At 35.9% G+C, this 21,587-nt stretch overlaps 1 protein-coding gene across 2 annotated transcripts in view; it reads left to right on the top strand.

Annotated features, from left to right (window-relative positions):
• lmbrd1 (LMBR1 domain containing 1) overlaps nucleotides 1-21,587 on the top strand; it is a 57,714-nt gene that overhangs the window by 25,992 nt on the left and 10,135 nt on the right. For both annotated transcript variants that reach the window (XM_044136394.1, XM_044136395.1), the window contains exons 7-14: nucleotides 2,856-2,929; nucleotides 6,562-6,687; nucleotides 7,830-7,982; nucleotides 12,724-12,788; nucleotides 12,941-13,043; nucleotides 15,209-15,313; nucleotides 16,647-16,796; nucleotides 18,002-18,077. In XM_044136394.1, the coding sequence (XP_043992329.1) occupies nucleotides 2,856-2,929; nucleotides 6,562-6,687; nucleotides 7,830-7,982; nucleotides 12,724-12,788; nucleotides 12,941-13,043; nucleotides 15,209-15,313; nucleotides 16,647-16,796; nucleotides 18,002-18,077 (852 nt within the window). The remainder of the gene's footprint in view (nucleotides 1-2,855; nucleotides 2,930-6,561; nucleotides 6,688-7,829; nucleotides 7,983-12,723; nucleotides 12,789-12,940; nucleotides 13,044-15,208; nucleotides 15,314-16,646; nucleotides 16,797-18,001; nucleotides 18,078-21,587) is intronic.

Below are 21,587 nucleotides of genomic sequence, written 5' to 3'. Positions count from 1 at the left end.
AAACAACATAATTTTAACCTAATAAAAATTTCCCAAATTTTATCTAGGATACTTATATAAGATTCTATTTCAATTCACTTCAGATTACTTCTGTTGTATGCCTTTCAATTCAAATCATTTCTCATTTGCAACATTGGAACATCATTAGTGTAATAAAATTCTTGAGTTATCATTGCAGAGTAAAGTTAATTTTGTAAGAAAAAGTAATAGTCAATTGGCGTTCTAAAAAAACAACCAAAGAAGACATTATAAATAATGTAGGAAACAGTACACTTCAAAGTCTTAGTACTTTGTTACTCTGAATACTTTAAGCCTGAAGTGGCTGCAGAAAAACTCAGATATTCAGTTTTTCAGGCAGTTTAATATCCTGATGGCTTGTGGATAGAAAGTGTTCTTAAATTTGCTGGTGCATGTCGGTATGCTTCTGCACCAACTGCCTGACTGGACAAGCATGAACAGCGTGTAGCTGGGATGGCAGAGGTCAGAGATGATCTTGTCTGCCTTTCTTCTACAGTCCAGTCTGTGAAGTTGCTGGAAGGCTGGCAGTTCAGTCCTGGTAATGCGTTGTGCCAATCTAATCACCTTTTGTCAAGCCTTTGCTGTCCAGAGCATTACAGCTGCCATACATAGCTGTGGCATGCCCTGCCTGAAAAATCTCTACTGGCAGACCACCTTTCATCTGCCTGTCCAAAAGAAGTAACGATTAGCAAATCCTGTATCCTCATTGATGAGTAAGGCTGTAACAATACAACCAGGTGATTCACAAAATCTATGTTTGGCAAGTCCAGTTATTTTGCTTGTGGTTTGTCTAATTCCAGAGTGGCCCTCATGTCATGTGTTGTGCTTTTACAAATAGAATAAAGGTTTTTGAATCACATACTGTGTTTTAAAGATTCTCAGTTCAGTGTAGAAGTGTCCAGTTTTGGTTTAGTGAGGGAGTGTGCTTTTTGGGTCTTTGTGACATGAATGCAAATGTGAGAAACTCTTTAAAATGATAGAGAAAGCAGCATAACTCAGCACTATCTCTGCCACAAATTCTAGCACCTGTGTTTTTAGGAGCTCAAGGCAAGTCAAGGTTTTCCAAATCATTTGCGTCATGTCTGTCACTGTTTTTGTTTTTCTATTGGGAAGCCAAAGTACTGCCAGATAAAATATGTAAAAGCAGTGGGTGCTTCATTAATGGTTTAATAACAGTTTTCTGGTTCAGTCCAGCTAAAACTTCTTATTAGTTTACTCTGTAAATCAAAAGGGTAACTAAAGAACAACTTCCTTAATTATTTCACAATGTGACTCCCAAACACAGATACAGAAAGCCTGAAACTATAACACTCACCTTCTTGTCTGGCACATATAGTGTCTCTTCACCAGAAGATGACCGCTGCTAGCCATAAAAAGTCTATCACTTCCTGAATCTTTGGTGAGCAATACTGTGAGATCTTGTACCGCGCTATGTTGTTACACTCTAAATTTCAGCCTGGGTGAAATATTACTATTAAAAGCAAAGCTGTGACTATTGTATCATATGTGGATCAGTTTAAAAAAAAAAAAAAGCAGTTTGTGCAGAAAGTATAGGCTTTCATAAATCAACTTTGTTTACTAAAGCCTTTGTAATACTTATGCTTCTTAGTCTTTTTAGTGATCAAACTAGCTTATTAGATATACTTGTGTAGATTTTTAATTTAGAAAACCAATGATCTTTATAATAAAATAATCTTTACAATAGCTATAGCAAAGCTTAAGTGAAAACATGTACTGTATATAGGATTTTTTCTAGTCCTGCTCACATTCTTTGCACACACATTTATGCAATGTCTTCCACATTAATGCTCCCCACATAACATGGATCAGGAGTTGAGCTAAAATCAAAATCGCATGCTTACATCTACAATGCCTTGTGAAAGTATTCACCGCCATTGCCATGTTTTGTGTTTTGTTACCTCACAACATAGAATTAAAATGTATATATATATGTATATATATATATATATCTTTTTTTTAGGGTTTGCATCATTTCATTTAGAGAACATAACTTTCAACATTTCATTTTCCTTTTATTGTGAAGCAAACAACAAACAAGAAAAAATAACAAACAACTTCTTTGTGTATGTGTGTTCACCCCTCTAAATTTGATATTTTGTAGAGCTTTCTGTAGCAATCACAGCTGAAGTTTGCTTTGCATAAATCCTTATGAGCTTGCCACACCTTACCACTGGGATTTTTGCCCATTCCTCAAAGCAAAACTCCCCCAGCTCTTTCCAGTTAAGTGGTTTCCGCTGGTGACCAACAACCTGCTTTGGCAGTATGCTTTGGCTCATTGTTGTGTTTGAAGACAGACCATCAACCCAGTCCCAAATTACTGAGAGATCGAAACAAGTTTTGCTCAAAAATATCCCCGTATTTATTACCATCCTTCTTCCCCTCGATCTAATCAGTTTTCCAGTCCTTTCTGATGAAAAACATTGCCACAGAATAATGGTGCCACCACGTTTCACTGTTGAGATGGTACTCTCGCAGCAATAAAATGTCTTAATTTTTCCACCAGACATAGTGCTTTCAATGGTGGCCAAAGATTTCAATTAAAAATATTATTCTACTGAAACATAATACTCGGTTTAAATACTAGCATCTTTTAAAGTTAAAAATCATAGTTAAGCATATTAGTCAGAGATAGTAAAACATCTTTATTTTCTATTTAAAAATGCATCTGGCTGTTGAGTAACATTTATTTTGGTAAAGAAAAACCTTTTTAAAATACAACAAAAATGCACAACAAAGTAGCCTTTTGATGTGAGATGTATTAAGATTTTCCCTCAATGCTTAGGGAGAATCTACAATGGTTTCCTTTTCTCTTACAGATGGCCTTCCTGCTCTATCCTTCTCGATCAGCTCCTTGACCTTGATTGGTATGTTGGCAGTGATCACTTACACGGTGAGTTGAGATCTATTAGAGTATTCTTTTTTTTTTTCTCGTAATTGGTAATTAGAAAGGGGAAGGAGCTCAAACTCTTTACAGTCTTATGACTTTGATTTGTCTTAAATAGACTTTTCAAAATAAATGGAAATATCTTTGTGAGACATTATTTACTAGTCATAACTGTGTTTATCGTATGATATTCATGTTCTTTGTCTTTGTGATATAGTTGTGATTGAGAGGATTTAATGGCAAAACTTTATCATTTTAAAGCTCTGACATTCAATCACTCAAAATACTCAGACTGCTGTCACTTCACCTGAACACCTGAGGCTCTTCATGATGTATTGGTGCATCTTATAGGCTTATCAACCACTTATTCAGTGTCTATTTATATACATAGATCTCCCTCAGTGCACATTAATAAATGCCTTGATCCCCATGGCATTTTGCTTTTTCTTTTTTGATCAGAAATCATTGACTCTTTAATGGCATACACTTTTCATAGCATTATCTTTATAACTGGAATGTGAATATTACCCAAAGCTGATGTTACTGATGTTAGAGCCACATAATGCGTAATGGTTTCTGCTGCAGAGAGACGCATGCAGAAAAAATCCCCTGTGCTATCGGATCTGAGACTGAGAAAAAAGTGACAGCTAACTCCAATCTATCCAGTTTCTGTTGAGCTAAAAGAGTCCTGTTTGACAAATTACACAACCATACAACTGAATGTGGAACTGTTGATGAATAAAACACTAAGTAGCCAAGTAAATTGTAAAACCAATTTCCCTTTAGGACGTACAATTAGTCTCAGCTGGGATTTTCTTCACCGTTTTCACATGCCTTTCGCTGTTCTCTATAGAGCAGATAATTACCTAGTTCAATTGGACAGTGGGACTGTGCTCAGATTTGCACTGACCAGTCTCGCTATGGACCTGGTGAATGCTCTGTGGAAATCAAGATTCCCACAGTGTCTTTGTTTTTGTTTTTTCATCTTGTTTTTTGAAGTCAGTCAGAAAAATAAGCCCTTCAGGCTGTAGCTGCAAGTAGCCTTCTCTTTTTTTGGTTGTCACTGGTTGCAGAAGCCACAGTTGATCATTTTATTGTCTACATTTGGTTTTTATTCTAAATGAAAAAAAAAATAAATAAATAAATGATAATAATATATATACACATTAGTGGCATTCAACCCAAATTTGCAAAAATCTGTAAAGCTTAACATTATTTAAAACAGATTTATACCGCACACAGCAATCTTAATTGTGTATTACAAAATAATCTGCTTGTTTTTAGCAGAGATCTAGCTTTTTCCCATGTAATGTAAAGAGTATAAAACATGACAATGTTGTGCCATGTACATAACGCTGTCAAAAATCCAAAGTGAAGCAAAGTTATGATGCGTTTGCTTCTTTGAAAATCTAAGTTTGTGTTAACTGACATATCTCAGACCAGCTTCTAATAACAGGTCTAATTAGGCAGTTTCACCAAAGCAAAGCAAGAGATGTGAAACTCCAAATGCATTTACTTTTTATCTTAAATATTTGGTGACCCAGCTTTGATCTATCATGATCATATGTTGTTGCGGATCATATCCTTTGACCTTAATTTGCCGCAATTAAAGCCTACAAAGTTAGTAGTTTTAAAAAAAAAGTTATAGATATGTTATCCTTGAGTCCCCATCGATGTACCTTCATTCTGTCTTTGTTTGTCCTTTCTATTTAAACCCACGGTTACATTGGTGTACTGCATATTCAAACACACATACTTATTATGTCCTCCCAAAAAAATTCATATCACCTTCACTGTTTTAATCCTTCATTTATATTATCTTGCTACTGTTTAAAATAATATTAGCAGAATAGCATTCTCAAGTGATGAGGTAGAAAGATAAAATAAACCATTTTATTAAACAGGTAAAGGTCATTTGTGTTGAACTTAGAGCCATCTAATGATCAAGTCACCAAGTCACAGATACTAATTGAATAAATAGCTGATTCCTTTCCAAGACTGTAGGAGGATTTAACTAAGACTCAAATAACAATAAAATAAATCTGCATAAAATCTGAAACCTACATAGTTGTTTCCATAAGAAAGGGACCTTGAGCAACCCTGAATATAGATTCTAAGCTCACAAAATCTCAACAGTTTTATTTAACTCACTCTGCTCCACTTCCTCTTCCTTTTGGCTTCACCATCACAAGTATATAAAGCAACAAAGGGGAGGCTTGTGTCGGAAACCTGTATCCAACTAAATCTCCCTCTTCCCTCTCAGCAGGCATAGGGATCACTCTCTCTCCGAGTCTCCCTCTTAGCCAACACTCACATGGAGTCACACACATGCACATTCCTCTCTTCTCTAATAAGGCATTTCTGGTTATTATTAACTGTGGTTGGTGTTAAAATCAATTTGATCAGCGTGCGTCATTACACTTAAACTGGAAATGTGACCTCAGAATGGCAGAAGTCATTTTAGATTTCTATGATGTAGTTGGACATTTGAAAGGGGAGGGAAATGTTTCTCGTGGGATCTGGAACAGGTTTTCCTTTTATGAGTGTATTTGATATTCGGGACATGCTCTGGCCTTAAGAGCTTCATGATTCATTGCAGGAGGCGACATTCGCCCATAGCATAGATCCACTGCAGAGACTAATAATAGTGTAGCCTGACTTTGTATCCCATGTGGCTTTTTTAATGTGCCTTAACACTCAAACTGATAAGTTATTTTGCAAAAAGAATGAAGTAAAATGTTTCAGGGCTTGAAAGGTTGTAGCATGTTTTGAATTGATCTTCACACAGAATGACAGTTTTATTTTGGCCCAATATAATAGCACTCCTGAAAGTTTGTAAAAGCAACGGAACACAGTAAAAGCATTTGACTGGTGCCTTTAGTTTCATTTCTAATGAATGGGTTTGTTTTCTTTTTATTAAACATTCCCTTCATATTTTTTTATATAAAAGATCTTTCCAAGTGGCTAAATACCCCAGAATTTGAATTACCATTTTATTTTTGGTTACATAACCCATTGCGGGTTTTTTTGTTGTTTTTTTTTACATTGCTGCTCCTGTCTGTCTCTTTCTATCTAACTGCTATTGTTTATCGTCATTGCTTCCAGTCAAATAAAAAAATAAATAAATTTAAACACCAACAAAAAGATAAATAAAAATTAAGAAAATGTAATGTGCAGTCCAGATTTTTCTCTACAGGCCGATTTGTTGTTTAAAGCAAAAATAAATCTGAAATTCAGAGTTAGAGGACACTGCTGTCACATGGGGGCACTGTTAAGCTGTAAATGCATCATCGTGATATAAGGCAGTGATATCCACACAAAATGGTTGCAGCAAATTTTTCAATAAGCCTTAGCACAATTATAGATTCCACCATTTTAATCTTCCCCACCTCTTCCCCCCCTCTGCCAAAAATGACACCGCCTAGGAGGCCAGGATCTGTGGGATTTTTGCCGTGCACGCACGCGCATATGTGCGTTCATGTGTTTGCTTGCCCTCATTTGACTGTTGTCATGTGCCACAATGTGATGGGTTTGCCACCAGGCAGGAGTGACTGTGTGTGGGAGGATACACATGGCATATGTGCCACCCTTGCTCTGACAATAGTGTGTGATTATAATGGTACTTTTGCATCTTGCAGGCATATGGAATGTCTGTCATGCCTTTGAATCTGATAAAAGGCACACGGAGTGTCGCGTACGAACGCCTTGAGAACACAGAGGACATTGACGAGGTTGAACACCAGATAGAAAATCTGAAATCCAAGGTAGGTCTTTAAGTGGTATGACCTGTCTTCAGTACACATACAAGTTGCATAAACATGAATATGTTGAAGTTTCATTTAATTGCATCAAAATTAATATATTAGGAATTTTCTAATAATAAAAATACATATTTATTTGCTACTTTTTCTCTTCATGTTAAACATCTGGATCAATGTTCATGATGCAAGGTCCACAAAAAAATGCATTAACTAACAGCTTCACTAAAAAGCCACGTGTGCTGTGTGGTTAAGTACCACCACTTCTTTATTTTTATGCCCCCTGTCTTTGCAAGTTCTTACATAGTGTCAGTTATGTCCTTTTCAAACGCCCACTCAGATTCTTTCTGTCCAAACAGGACATTTCAAGTAAACACATTTTTGAAATTAAGTAAAGTAAGAGTTATGCATTTATCACTCTTCTAATTTCAATGTCTAGTGGTTGCAAACAGGAGGTAGTAATAAAACATAAACTATGACATTTAAATTTATTGATCACTTAATACTTGTAAATATATGCTATTTTAAAAAATGTGTTAACTAAGTAGTTAACACATTTTCTTTGTCACTTTTTTTCTTTGTCACTTTTTAGATTATGGTTTTGATTATGCTCTGCTTCATAAACAGTACTAAATGGTAAATGGTAAATGGACTGAACTTAAATAGCGCTTTTCCAGTCATTTTGACCACTCAAAGCGCTTTACACTAGAGTCACATTCACCCATTCGCACTCACAAACACACACCCATTCATACACCGATACGCAGATCGGTAGGCAATTTGGGGTTAAGTGCCTTGCCCAGAGGCACATCAACATGTGGCAGGAGGAAGCTGGAATCGAACCTACAATCTTCCGATTGCAAGACGACTACTCTACCATAGAGCCACAGTCGCCCCACTACTAAATGTTTTCAGCCTTAATACACCCATTCACTGGCATCTTGCTAAATCTCAAGATTCTTCTAAATCAGTTAATAAGGCAATCATTAACTGACTGACAGACATGAATTTCCATAAGCCCTGTTACCTGAATTATTCCTTTAATTCATAGGATGCTCTAAATATGGGTTTGAAGCCAACAACCATAACGTATCGAAAGCATGCATATATTTAACAATGCATCTCCTTTCTGTTGGTTTCTTTGGCAGTGTAAGGATGGTCGTCCTTTATCCTCAAAGGACAGATCCAACCTGCAGGAGCTTGAGGGAAAACTACAGGTCCTCCAGCGCAGAGGAAGACACCTGGACATTGCAGAGAGCCACTGTTGCTCTAAAGTTGGCAGTGCTCTCAGACCTGTCAAGGTAAGTCTCCATTGTAAAATTGGCTCCCATTCACAGATGTCAATTTTATGTGCATTGTGTGCAGCGGCCTAAGTCAAGGCAAAATGTGAGAATCTCAATACCCGTTTTGTTCCTTTTCTAAATTTATGTTGGGTTCTTCTGAGAAAACAAAATAAACGATATTCATGTCTTCTAAGGTTTTTCCATATATGAAAAGGAAAATTGTGGTGTCCATTTGTTTTTAGCCCCTTTTAATCTGATATCCCTGAATAAAATCCAAACCAATCAATTGCCTTCAAAAGCCACCTTAACTTACATGCCCATGTTAACTGTAGAGGAGCTGCAAAAGTCCACAGTCTGAGTGGGAGGATTCTGATGTCAAGACAGCCAGTGGTCATTGGGCGATATGTGGCATATATACGCTTGACAAACATGAATTTCCAACAAAATAAAGTGAAGTTTGTGCAAACGTTGAGAGGAAGTCACTGTACACTTGATATACACAAATCCACAAGTGTCTGGTTGTTGCTGTGTGTTAAAGAGATAAAAAAAGATAGTTTCAACTTGTTTTTTATTTAGCAGCTTAGACTGCTTCTACCAAAGAAAATCCTAATATTGTAGCTCTCATTTAAACTGCTCTAGATTTACTTTCAGTTCTACTTTACAGCACAGCATATTTACATGAGTCCCACGGGTAGTCTCTTCACCTAATTTACTGTGAAGTCTCTAAGGGAGACTTGTATTTCTCAAACAGGATCTCATAGTTCCCATGAGGAACTAAATCAACTGTAAACCTGTGTCATTTTACTCCTTTTTGGTCCACTCAGCCAGGAGCTCAACTTTATGCATAGTAATAATATTATTGCTGTACTTTTAAGAGGGTCACACATTTGTTATTTTTGATCACATTTTGTTGGTGCATGATGAACTCTACAACTTATCAGAACAACAACAAACAATGATTTTAAAGAATAAAATCAATCTAAAATATAAATGTTTCTTTAAAAAAGTACATTAAGAAATATTTGAGAAGATAGCGTGGATTACAACATTCTATCCCTGAAGAAAGCACTAGAAGTATGCACATTGTTTTTGGACAGATACTTGAATGAGATCTTTCTACTGAAAATATTACACCTTTCTTTCTTTAAATCTTGTCATTGAAAGAGTGCGTCAAGAACATGGTACTAGAGTTTTTAGGCTCAAGCTTGTCATTTGGTCTTTTTGAGCGGAAGAAATCAGTAACTATGGATTATTTTTAGAAAAGGTTAATACATTAGACCTTTAAAAAATATTTCTGCCATGTGGTTCTTTTTTCATTAGTGATTATCCTCTCTGGTGTGTCATACAACTTTACCATTCTCACAATTCTGAGGACTATAAAATGTATTGCCCTGTTCCTGAAAATGTGCTCCACAAATAAATTGGCTTGCCTTGTCATTTACCCTTCTAAGGCCCCGGTCTAGACGACAATGGGGGGGAAAGTACAGAATGTCCCATCACTTGCTGTTACAACAAGTTCAATATATTCAGTTTATTAGCAAAAGTCACAACTTTAATCTGTTGAATTGACAATTTGGATCCAATAGTGTTAGAAGCCTGGAAAACGGCTGTGAGGTTAAACAGATAAACAAGACCACAGACATATTATTCAGCTGGTGTGACAGAATTACTCATGTCATATCCTTCTGCAAACAAAAACTGGTGTACCTTCCACAGTAATAATGTCTCTAACCGACTCCATTTAAGACTTTGTGCTCTATGGTGGTTAAAATAACTCTACATTAGTTTCACCACCTTCTGCTTACATAGGGAAGCATCTGAAATAAGGTGTTTGATGGGCATCACAATGTTTCCACATCTAGGTATTCATATCTCACTTCACGCTACCTTCATGCTCTTCTATTTAGGATAGCATACCTGCATATTCAATTTATTTGATAATGGAGACAAAGTGGCATGCAAGCTTGATATACCATGGATGACTCATCCAATGCAGTGCACAGATTGAATAGTTCATTCTATTTTTATTAGCATCTTCATGTTAGTTCACAGTACTTCCCCCACTGTTGTTTGTTTGCTGCTATTTGAGTTTGTTCCAAGCTAGCACAAATGTTTTAAACCAGTGTCTGTAGCAGTCTGTCTTTGACCAAAGGGGATTGTGGCTAATGACAATCCCCAGACTCAAATTTGGGCAGCAGTATTTAGGGAGATTAATTCACTATATGCTAGGATCCTGGTGCAGAGTGATAAGCAAAACAATTGTGATTTCAGCGGGACCACTGTTTGCCAGGCACCGACTCATGTTTTTATAGTAACAGCAATGGTGAGCCGAGCTACTAAACATGTTGAACATTCCAAGCTGAAACGGCCTCTCATATAATTGTCAGCGTTTGGCTGTGATTATATAAAAAAAAAAAAAAAAAAAAAAAAAAATCAACCCTTAGTTACAAATGGCCGATTAAAATGTCATGCCCTTTTGTATTAAGAAAGAAAAACCTCCACATTTGAAAATAAGTGACCTAAAAGTCCCTAGTTATTTTCAGTCAGTCAATGACTTGGCCGCTAAAAAATGTTATCTCATATTTTGATTGCATTTAGACAGAAGCTGCTGCAAACCCTGAAAATATACTCACTGCCCCAGTGGTTGGTATTGATATAATGGATCTAGTCCAGTCATTGATGCAGCTATTTTTGACCTTCAAACATTTTACATGCATACAATTTTTGATTATTTTATTAAGAACATGACATACTGGCATCATGATTCTGATGCTTGATAGTTTGTGACTTGATATATATGTAAATATACACATTCAGTAGCCAACCAATCCCATTTATCAGCACTGATTACTAATTGGCAGATCATGTACTAAAATGTCTGTTTTTCTTTTCTTTTAATGAACAAAAGCAAACAATTTATTAGTTTTTAAAGTTTTAAAATCTAATTATCATAGTGTATTATAGTCTTTTGAGGGAAACATGTAATCATTAAAATAATAATTGACAGGTCAAAAAAAAACAAAAAAAAAACAGAAATCTTTGTTAGCAAGAAAGATCCTGTCTGGTCGGGGGCATCTCTACTGGATACACAATGCCAAATGAGGCACAATGTTTGTTAGAGATGTGGTTGTTCCTACCCATCAGTCTGGAAAAAATTATTAGGCATTTTCAAATTGTAGTCCACCTTCCTGTGGTTAGAAAGGTTATTCTCAAATGAATACAAGATAGCTGCTGATCTTGTCAGCACCGGACGTTGTAGGAGGTTGGTCTGCCAATTACAAGATTTGCATCTCAAACTGCAAATATCCCAGTTCACATATAAAATGTCAAACTTTATGACAGTCTAATTAAAAAAAAAAATATATATATATATATATATATATATATATATATATATATATAAGTACAGCTTTTTTGGAAGGGTAGCCAGAGGACGGCTCATTTCTCTAAAAAGTACACAGCAGCACAGGCTAGATTACTAAACTGAAGGCGAACAAACCAGAAGACTACAGATCCTGCCAGTCAATCAGGCAGAAATTGAAAAGTAATTTTCAAGCTACTCCCAATACCACAATCAGCCCAATAACCAGTAGATGTTTTTCAACTCACTTATTGTGGATTAAAGTGAATTTCTGAAAAGCATGTTCTTCTCCAACAGAGAGACACTGCGTGAAGTTCTGCATCAGATAATCAGCAACGTAGCATTGGTTCTACAAGCTATTTAATGTGTGTTTTCAATTTCCCTTACACTAATTCATTATGTGTGGTCTGTTAGACAAATAATTGCATAGTGTATGCAATAAAAAAGCTTCACCTAAAAGTATCTCCACTAAAACGCTGCAATTTGTCAGATGGCATATGGATATTTCTCTCTTTTTATTCACTACAATTTTGTTCAACACAAGTCAAACTGTTTGTTAGTTTGAATTCAGATTTTATTGCCAAGCAGTATTTGTTTTTCTAGTTTATAGTTTTTCTAGAGTTGTGAGTGCCGGCACAGCTGTTGTTTCTGTTCATGTGAGTACAGAAGTGGATCCTTACAAATATTGTGCTTTAATTACCTGACCACTACATTACATCAGTCCAGTTAAACCATCAGAAATATGATCATATTGTATTTTATTTGTATATTTTTTTTCTGCCCTCTCGTATCAGGTAAATGACATCACCCAATACCAATGGTAATGGTGATACATTTGTGAATCACGTAAAATAGTTAAGTTAGAAAACAGATAACTTTATATGTTAAGCCACAAATACTACTTACTAATTTTTCCATGACATGTTGAGTGAAGTATCAGGAATTAAAGTAATTTAGATGATTTATAGATGTCAAATAGCAGATTAATAAACATGTTAATGAAGCTCCTGTCTTACATTTCATCTGTGCCTTTTCTGTATAATTTGTTCATTTATTGAAAATTAATATCCTTATATACCAATAAGAGCTCAAATTGTTAGTTTGCAGAATTTATTATATATTTGGCTTTTACCAATCTTTTCCTTGTGTGGTTGCAATCTTTCTACCTGACCAATCCTTGAAATAGCTGTGCCAAAATTCCCCCCCCCCCTGTTGCCATGGGCACCAGTGCCAATCTGAGGCTCTACATGCCATATGGTCTGTCTTTGACCTGGCACAAGTGTATACAATAGTTTTAATAGTTTTTCTTTTACCAAGGTTCACAAAGGATCTGAATGAGTGCTCATTTTCCCCTTGGTTATTTATTTAACATGAATGTTGACTGTCATTTCTTTGCAGATAATACTTGGGGTTTTCTTCATCCTGGTTGCACTGCTCTTCACTATTTCCCTGTTTATTTCAAAGTAAGTAATTGTTTTACAGAATCTGATTCTTTAAATTGTAACTATATTTCAAAAGAAACAAGAGCCATGAAAAAGGATCTGCACAATTCTTGTTTTAGTATTTTTTACATATTGTTTAAAAAATGAAATCATGTATTTGGTTGTGTGTTCAGTCTGGACAAAGCACTTCACTCTGCTGGCCTTAGCTATGGATTCATAATCTTTGGCACCAACCTAACCAATCCTCTCAATGAACTTCTGCTGACTTTACAGCCGGTAAGTAATCTTTCAAGTTTTATGTCATACAGATGATTGTCCTCAATTAAGATAGGCTTAAAGCCAATATTTTTATCACAATAGTCTCAAATAAAACCTAACTTAGCTTTATCACGGTTAATTCACGGGTAAGTATTACTTCTTAAAATTATGTCAGAATGTTGCAGCAAAGGAGGAGCACATCAAAGGTGAATTGATTAAAATTTCATTCTGTTGACTGATCTGCAGTTTAGCTGTATAAAATGAACAAAACTCATTTTACATTAATGTATCTGTAGACAGAATCTTGTATTCCCATTTTTCCAGTCTTTAGACTGAGCAAAGTTTGGGCTGTTCAGGATAAAGGATAGCTATGTGTATTATTAAAATATGACCAGCCTTTTTGAAAAAGCTAATCTAATATGCATATAATGTGAATCTATTTAGTCAGATTATTTTTCTGCAGACTGAGACTGTAAAAAGCAACAAGTAGATAAAATAAAGAGAAACAAGTCAGTGCTATCAATTCTGTCCTTACACAGGTGTGACGGACTGTGTTACAGATAGCGAACAAAAAACTCTAAACGTTGAGCCGTCTGAGCTTTAATTTTGTAAAAAAAATTAATTAAATGATTAAAATAAGCATTAATTAAAAAATAATTAAAATAAGCATAAAAAACATACATGAACAGCTTGCACGTCTCGAGTACAGACACTGCTATATGAAAGACATAATTTTAACACGCAGTGCCACGAAGGATGGCATTCAACAAGGTTAAGGATGACACAAAAACTTAAATAGCAGACATTATTGCAAACAACATTTGAGCACAATGGCAGTACTTACCGACAAAGATACTTGAGGCTTGAAGCAAACTGTCGCTCTGCCACGTTCATCGATCAGAATTTTGGGGCCGATCTGTGATCTCCTGTTGTGTAAAAGTTGAAGCTGACAAACACTGTTTTATTGATTTCTATTTTTCTTTATAAACTATTTTATCAGAAGATGTACAAAACTGCATTACAGATTTCGTCCTTATATTCTTTCCTTATATTCACTGTGTGTGTTAGAGCAATTTTTAAAAGAAAAAAAAAAATAACTCACCACAAAATTCACATTTTAATACACGGTTGATTAGAGTGGCTCTCGTTATAAAACCAGCGGTTACACTCTGCATAATCTAGATACATAACAGATACATAACATGAGAAGTTTCCAAAAGCCTTTCAGCATTTCCTAATTTCATCCGTTTAAAAGCAAACATAAAGTACATTTGCTGCGCAGAGTCTTGCTTTGTCTTTCTCTCTTTCAGTATGAAAATATGACAGACACGTCCCAGCATGTCCTAGACCTAGACACTAGTTTCTTGTTAAGTAGTTTTTTACATCTCCTCCATAATATCAAAAACAGGTATCATTGTATCGTCTTCCCCCATCCAAAGAGTTTTGGATGTGTTGTTGTTTGTGAGACTTAGTATGGCCTGTACATTAATAGAATAAGAAAAAAAAAAAGATTTTGGAGATTCCAATCAGGCAGTTATTGATCTTGTCCAGCCAAGCTAAAAATCAGCATATTTTGATCATCACCTGATTTTGTTTGTTTATTTTTGTGTCTGTGTCTGTGTGTGTGTGTTTGTGTGTAAGGGTCAAAAGTCTATCATAGTAAATAATACTTGGTTGAAGTGTTAGACTGATAAAAAAATCAAATCACTGTCTTCTCCTCTTTCCTCTAGGTTTTAGCTCATGGACATAAGTATGCAATAGAAAACACTCTGCTGTAATTAGTATTCTACTGCAGGTTCTGCAGGGAAAAAAAAATGACAGACAGCTCAGGCCAATAAAGAATCGCTTCACAGATAGCGGCATTGATTAAATGTCTAAGATGAGTGCCTAGTATGACTATGGTGTTTAAGATATTAAGTGCTCCACAACAAGAGTGGGTTGTTAAATATGTAGCAGTCAGGTTGTAGGTTAAGTCTGAACATTTACAATTGCCCAACTTTGTAATTGCTATTCAGTGGTTTTAATGAAGCACAGTGTTCAACATAGATGCGTTGTTGTTGTTTTTTTTTTTTTTCTGTTAGAGTTACATAAACATTATTGATGGTAGAATTCTATTAATATTGCTAGTTTTATTTTGTTTGTTTTTTTGTACATGTAGCTGATTTCTGTTCCTGATATTACAGGTTTTTCCATTGGATTACATCCTAATTACAGTCATGACAATGTACTTTGTGCTGACATCCATGGCTGGTATTCGTAACATGGGCATCTGGTTCTTCTGGATAAGGGTAAGCTAAAGATACTTTCTGTGTTACCTCAACAAATATGCTAGTGTTGTTTTAAAGATCTCCGATAAATATTAAACCCATCTCAAAAGAGATTTCTCCATAAATACTCTCTTGTGACAGCACTGCCAGCAGTTATGTCATGTCATAATTTCTACATAGCTTTGTTAAGAATGCCACACCAGATTTTTCTGTCCTCACTAACAGCTGAACTGCAATGGATGTCATCATCAGCATAAAACTACGGTACCTCCAGAAAGAACTTTGGCTTTTTGTGTCTCCTTTTGGAGACTACACTTCACAACTCTGTGTACTAAGACACAAGGAGTTTATTTGTCTTTTGTGAGACTGAATAAAATAAGCATTAGGAGCCTTCTCTGACACTAACAGTCTTGCTTCACATTGCCTAATTAGATGGTGATGCATGTTTTTCTTTAAGAGCTAGGACACAACTTTTAACATATATGTATTCCTTATTTCATATTTGAGGAGCAGAGGCGATGCAAGGCTTTGTGAGCCGATCCAATAAAAAGGGTTTTGCTACTAGTGTAAAACTAAATAAATAAATACACACTGATGGACATCTGAAAGTCTTTATTTCTGTTAATTATGATGCTTTTTCATTTACAGTTAAAGAGAACATGATTTTTAAAATTAGGATGAAATTTATTGAGAAGTATGCTTAATACATGTTTGAGTGTTCTTTTCAAAAGTTTTGTTTTGTTCTGACAAATGATACTCTCTGGGACATACTTTGTAAATATCGGGTTTCAACTGTATTTAACATTAGGTTGCTGACTTTGCAAGTATTGGAGTACAAGGACAATGGGAGATGAACTGTCCCAGGACAGTTATACTGCTGGGGCTGCAGCACCTCCGCCTACAGCATTTTAATAGCAGAAATCAATTAATTGGGCTTTATAGAATACAGTAATATTAAAAGGATCTTTTTTGAGTTCTTTAATTTGTTTAACTTTTCCTTTTTAATAATAGCGACTCAACTGAGGTTTTTCCCTCCAATTTATGTATCCATGTAAATAAAAAAATATCTGTTTCACAAAAATAAATGTATTACTGTTGCAGAATAGTTTAAAAAAAGTTTTAGTGAAGCTGGTGTAGAATTGAAATACTCAGTTTTCAGTTTTCAACATTGTTAATAATAGCGTAAAATAGTTGTTAAATAAAAACAATGTTGATACTTATAAATTGTAATTTTCTCCATCTACAGAGTATAGTGTGTTTTTTCCAAGGCATCAGTCCTAAGTTAAAAATTCTGGTACAACTGCTTCCACCAGAATAAACAGTGAACAGCACATTCCTGTGTTTTTCTTCGTAGCTGTACAAAATAAGACCAAAGAGAACACGTCCCCAGGCCCTCCTCTTCCTCTGCATGATTCTGCTGTTGATTGTTCTCCACACCAGCTACATGATCTACAGTCTGGCCCCACAGTATGTCATGTATGGGAGCCAGAAATATCTTGCGCAGGTGAGAAAAAAACAATTCATGTAATTTCCCATGTCTTACTATGTTTTTTGGTCTCCCTGATGAGATCTAGCTCCTACTGTGGGTTTCTAACAGTGTCAGTACCAGTGGGTTTAAACCACTATGGTCCAGCTCTGTGTAGGCAGCAATATGGTCTCTATAGGCCAACAGCCAGCCTTTTGTGCTCTTGTTCTTTTTAAATTCTTTCTATCCGTCTGACAATGTAGCTTTTGCTGTGTGGATTTGTTGTTTGACAGTATACCCTTTGTGTGTTGTAGCTCTGCGCTTTTTGTGTGGGTGTCTACATTTGGATTTAATGCAGAGCTATGTGTGTGTTCTCTATAAAAACATCCTTTAAGGAGCATAATTAAAATAAACCATGGCATTGTTTTGCTAAAGCATTATCTCCCCTACTGAAAGACGAGAATAAATTTAAAACTAGCTTCACAGGTCGAACATACTTTATTCCTACCTGTTCATTTGTTTTTACTGCTGGACTTCTAATTAATTTCTTTCTTTGCTGTGCCAGGACTCTGAGTGTAAGCAACAATTCCCAAGGCTAAGTTGTATTTATGCTACCCTGAGTTATCATTACTTTATTTGGACAAAGTAAAAGTAAAGTAGCCTCAGCAAGCAGATTTAAAACCAGAATATGACTTCTGTGTCAAACAAAAAAAAGGCAGAAAGAAAATATTTATTGGCATTGCATGACTGATTAAAGGCCACTCAGACCACTCAAAAGTTTACATTTTTAGGTTTAAGAGTGACAATTTCTCACCAATCTAATCTAGAAATTCAAAATGGTGACACAAAGGAGCTTGTTGATAGCTGCAGTAAATGTTATTTGCTATACAGTACAAGCTTCTTTTGCAAACTATGCAAAAACACAAAATGAAGATGAAGTCATTATTAGCATTTATTACAATTTATAGTTTGCCTGATCACTTAGTATGTCACTTAATAAATTCCTCTGTTTTTTGGAAATTTTGTATTAAGTTGCATTTACTATGCAAATAAGAACCAAATTTCTTCTTAACACCTAAAAAGCAGCATAATCAGTATTTCTCTGTTTAGATAAGAGTGATCCAGGTATTTCTACTTCACCATTATAAGACTCGTCGAATTGTCTGGACAAAAATGCTTTTGTTATTCTGCAAGAAGTAGTTGCTGTGTTTTTTTTTATTTTTATTTTTTTCTGTTCGAGTCAGGCACCCTCAACTGATCCAGTCTCTGGGAATGCTACTGTTAGCACTACAAAGATCTGTGATGCAGACGCACCTGAGGGTAAGTTTCCGACCGCTTCTTTTTACAGTTAAGAGTCAATACACTCACACTATCAAAGACGTCCTCCTCACAGGTTTATTCTACCGTAGCAAACGTAAAGGACTGATACAAACTCAGCTTCTTAATGTGGTACATTGTTTTCTAGCTTTGATTATCTTTTATTGTCAATAAGAGCAAATTATACAAAGAACAGCCATTAACTCATGCGAGACATAGCATGTACTTGTGCCCATGCCAAACGCTAATTACAGTACATCAGCCATGAAAACATAAATGTGTAAATTTACATCACACCAGTGAGCTTTATTATGGTAATTTATTCATCTTACTAATGGCCAACTTGTGATAGGTAGTGAAAGGAGCGCTGCAGTACAAAGATGGGTTTATAATGCACTTTTTTACCAAGTTATTTGTGCTAAATTACTGAATTATCTGTATGAGTGTCTCGTTCAGCGATTACAAGAGACTTTGTTAAATACAATAAGATGATCACTGTGGGCATGTCCTTTTACTATTCCATCATGAAATGTTTACAATCGGCTTTACAACTTTCATATATATATCATAACAAGCCAAACTTTGTTGGGTATTCAAGCCACAGCTTTCTGCATTTACTTTGCACAGAGTGAAATTTGGGCTTTCTGAAACGAGTCTGCTTGAGTGAGTGCTCTGTCGTAACAGTAGGCATTAACTCATGCAGGTAATTTGGTAGCACCTTGTGGGCATAAATGACCAGTGACCAGTCGTGCATGGTTCTAAATTTTCCAAAGCCTGAACCAGTGCCAAAAGGAGGTGCCAAAGCCTGGGTTCCTCTCAGACCACTTAAATTACAGCATGCTGAAAGGTTATTATGGATTTGTTGCCTAAATCTGCTCTAAATCTGCCTACTTTAGATTTAGAGCCACCAGGCTAACATTGTATATCTTCCACTAATGCTGACGCAACTGCTGAGACTTGTTAGAGAATTGACAAGGAATCTCTGTGGGGTCTAGTGGAATCTGCCAGAAAATGTTAGCAGCAGATTCTTTGGGCCTTAGTGATATGTGTGTTTGAGAGGTCAATTTTTGGATTTTAATATTAGAAATTTGTAGGATGGATTGGTATTGAGGTTTTTTTTCTGCCTTAAGGAAAACCTTTCATACTGGCCGAGTAATATTCAATAATATAAAATGACATATAAGGTCTAATCTTACGAAAGTATCAGATCCCAAACGTTCTTTGCCTGGCATTTCATATTACTGATATAATCAGTAATGCACTTCACTAATCAGTGACAACATCATTGTCACTGATCAGTGTTCCTTTCCATTTAAAATACTCAGACCTCTGACAGGAGGAAGTCACCTGTACAAAATAGTCTGTCTTTCACCTGTTTAAAGAATTGGCTTTCTGTACTTGTTATTGCTTGTTGTTGTTATCAGAAGATTATTAGCGCTGTGAAAAGTTAATGACTCAACGAGTGCCTCAATGCTTTCCCAAATGACAATTCACAGAACTGGAATGCAATCAGAGTTGCTAATGTGATATAATAAGTTAAAATGACAAGTTTATAATAAAACTTAAATAGAAGTTCAGATCTTAAAAGTGAAGTAGGAGTTGATTGTTATCGCAAACAAACATTTAGACTGTTCACTGTTCTAAGGAAGGATGTGATGTATATTGATAGACCATATCTTGGATGAAAAAACTGAGATAAAGTGAATACTAAAAAGTCCTTTTCTTTAAAAAAATTAAAAATGAATTGTTTTAAATAACTTGAATTTGTTTATAAAGCTGTAATGTCATTATATATTGTGCATAGAATTTTGTTTTGAATTACTTTTAAGAGAATCATTAAAATCTGAATCCAAGCCAGAAAACATAATTGGTATGGCTACATATAGCAAGGATATTAAAGCAAATTTATTGATGTCTTGATTTTATTTCAACCATGCTAAAATGCAGCAAGGGAGTCTGCAGAGATTAATGACAAGGTATTGACTGAAAGAGTTTGAGATACGACTAATGGACAGATAGTGGCCAACTTTGATTGAAGAACATTATCTGATCTTTTACAAATTATTCTGCTTCTCAGTACATAAACAAAACAAGAATACTCGGTGTAACTGCCATTTAGACAAGGGCTCTGTTTTGCAGTTTTAATGAAAGAGGTCCTGATCCCCTTCAAAAGTTAATGGATTTCTTCCTTTACTCATTACCTTGTTGGAAGCATTACCCTTTATTTAGCTTCTGCTAAACCCTAATTAAACACAGTATAGTTTATGTGTTGGCTATCTGTGTATTAAGTAAAATATGGGCGTAGCATAAAAGGCAGGAGTCAAAACTAATTAAATTAAGTTTAAAAAAAACATGCAATTAATAGGATGCTCCATAACAGAAATTGTTTCACCGAGTGTGAAATAAATATTTATTTTGTTCGTAGTATTGTCACATAAGATGACTGAATGAGTTAAAAGGAAAGTTGTGATTGGTGCAACCAGTTCTCTTGGAAAAGTATTGTTTCCCTTGAACCTCTTCACATTTTGTCATGTGGTATATAGATAGATATTTCATTGGGTTATTTAATTATTTTAAGCATATTAATTAAATAACCCTAACGCCTTCATGTCCCTACACTCAAGAAAAAACACAGCGCGCGCCGTGAGGATCGACACCGACGCCGTTGTTTATTATTCATTCTGCTGCATGTTGGCGCGCAAGACGTAACCGACCGCTTCCGGTTTAGTATTTTCAAAATATAAGCTCTTCCAGACTCAATACATAGAATGGACATATTTAATTATTTATTGCGTGGCCCGGTACCGGTCCGCAGCCCGGTGGTTGGGGACCACTACTCTAGATCATTATGGAGGACACTGCTCCATCTGCCTTCACTCTAGAACAAGATCCCAATGTCAAAAACGTGTGACTTTAGGCATAAATCATGCGTTCCGAGGTCAGGCAGGATACAGAAGTCCTCCAGGTAATTGTGGGTCTACCCCAGAGTTTTGGGACGTGTCTGGAAAACCTCCTGAAGGAGAAGCCCAGGGGCTTCCTGATCAGATGCCAGAACCACTTCAACTGATTCCTTTCAATATGGAGAAGACTCAGCAGAGCTCCATTTGGACGACAGAGCTCCCCACCCTGTCTCTAAGCCTAAGTCTAGCCACTCTCAGGAGGAAGTTCATTTCAGCCTCTTGTATCCAGGATCTTATTCTTTTGCTCATGATCCATATCTCATGACTATACAGTAAGTTATCGTCCATCATATGAGTGGTTGCAATTACTCTGCTTCAGTGACTGCTTTAAGTCAAGATTGATTATTCGCGCAACCTATACAGCATTCTCTCAAACCTTTGCTTTAGCCCTACAGAATACAATTAAGGTTGGTTTGTTGTGGGGCATGCTGTGATGGCGCAGGGGGTTAGCACAGCCCACGTCTGGAGGCCTTAGTCCTCGATGCGGACGTCGTGGGTTTGACTCCCGGTCCCGACGACCTTTGCCGCATGTCTTCCCCTCTCTCCTCGCCCT

The sequence above is a fragment of the Gambusia affinis genome, linkage group LG13, assembly GCF_019740435.1.
Source record: "Gambusia affinis linkage group LG13, SWU_Gaff_1.0, whole genome shotgun sequence".
NCBI classification, from domain to species: Eukaryota; Metazoa; Chordata; class Actinopteri; order Cyprinodontiformes; family Poeciliidae; genus Gambusia; species Gambusia affinis.
The sequence above is the reverse complement of the archived record's forward strand: the minus strand, read 5'-3'. Positions and strand labels throughout refer to the sequence as shown.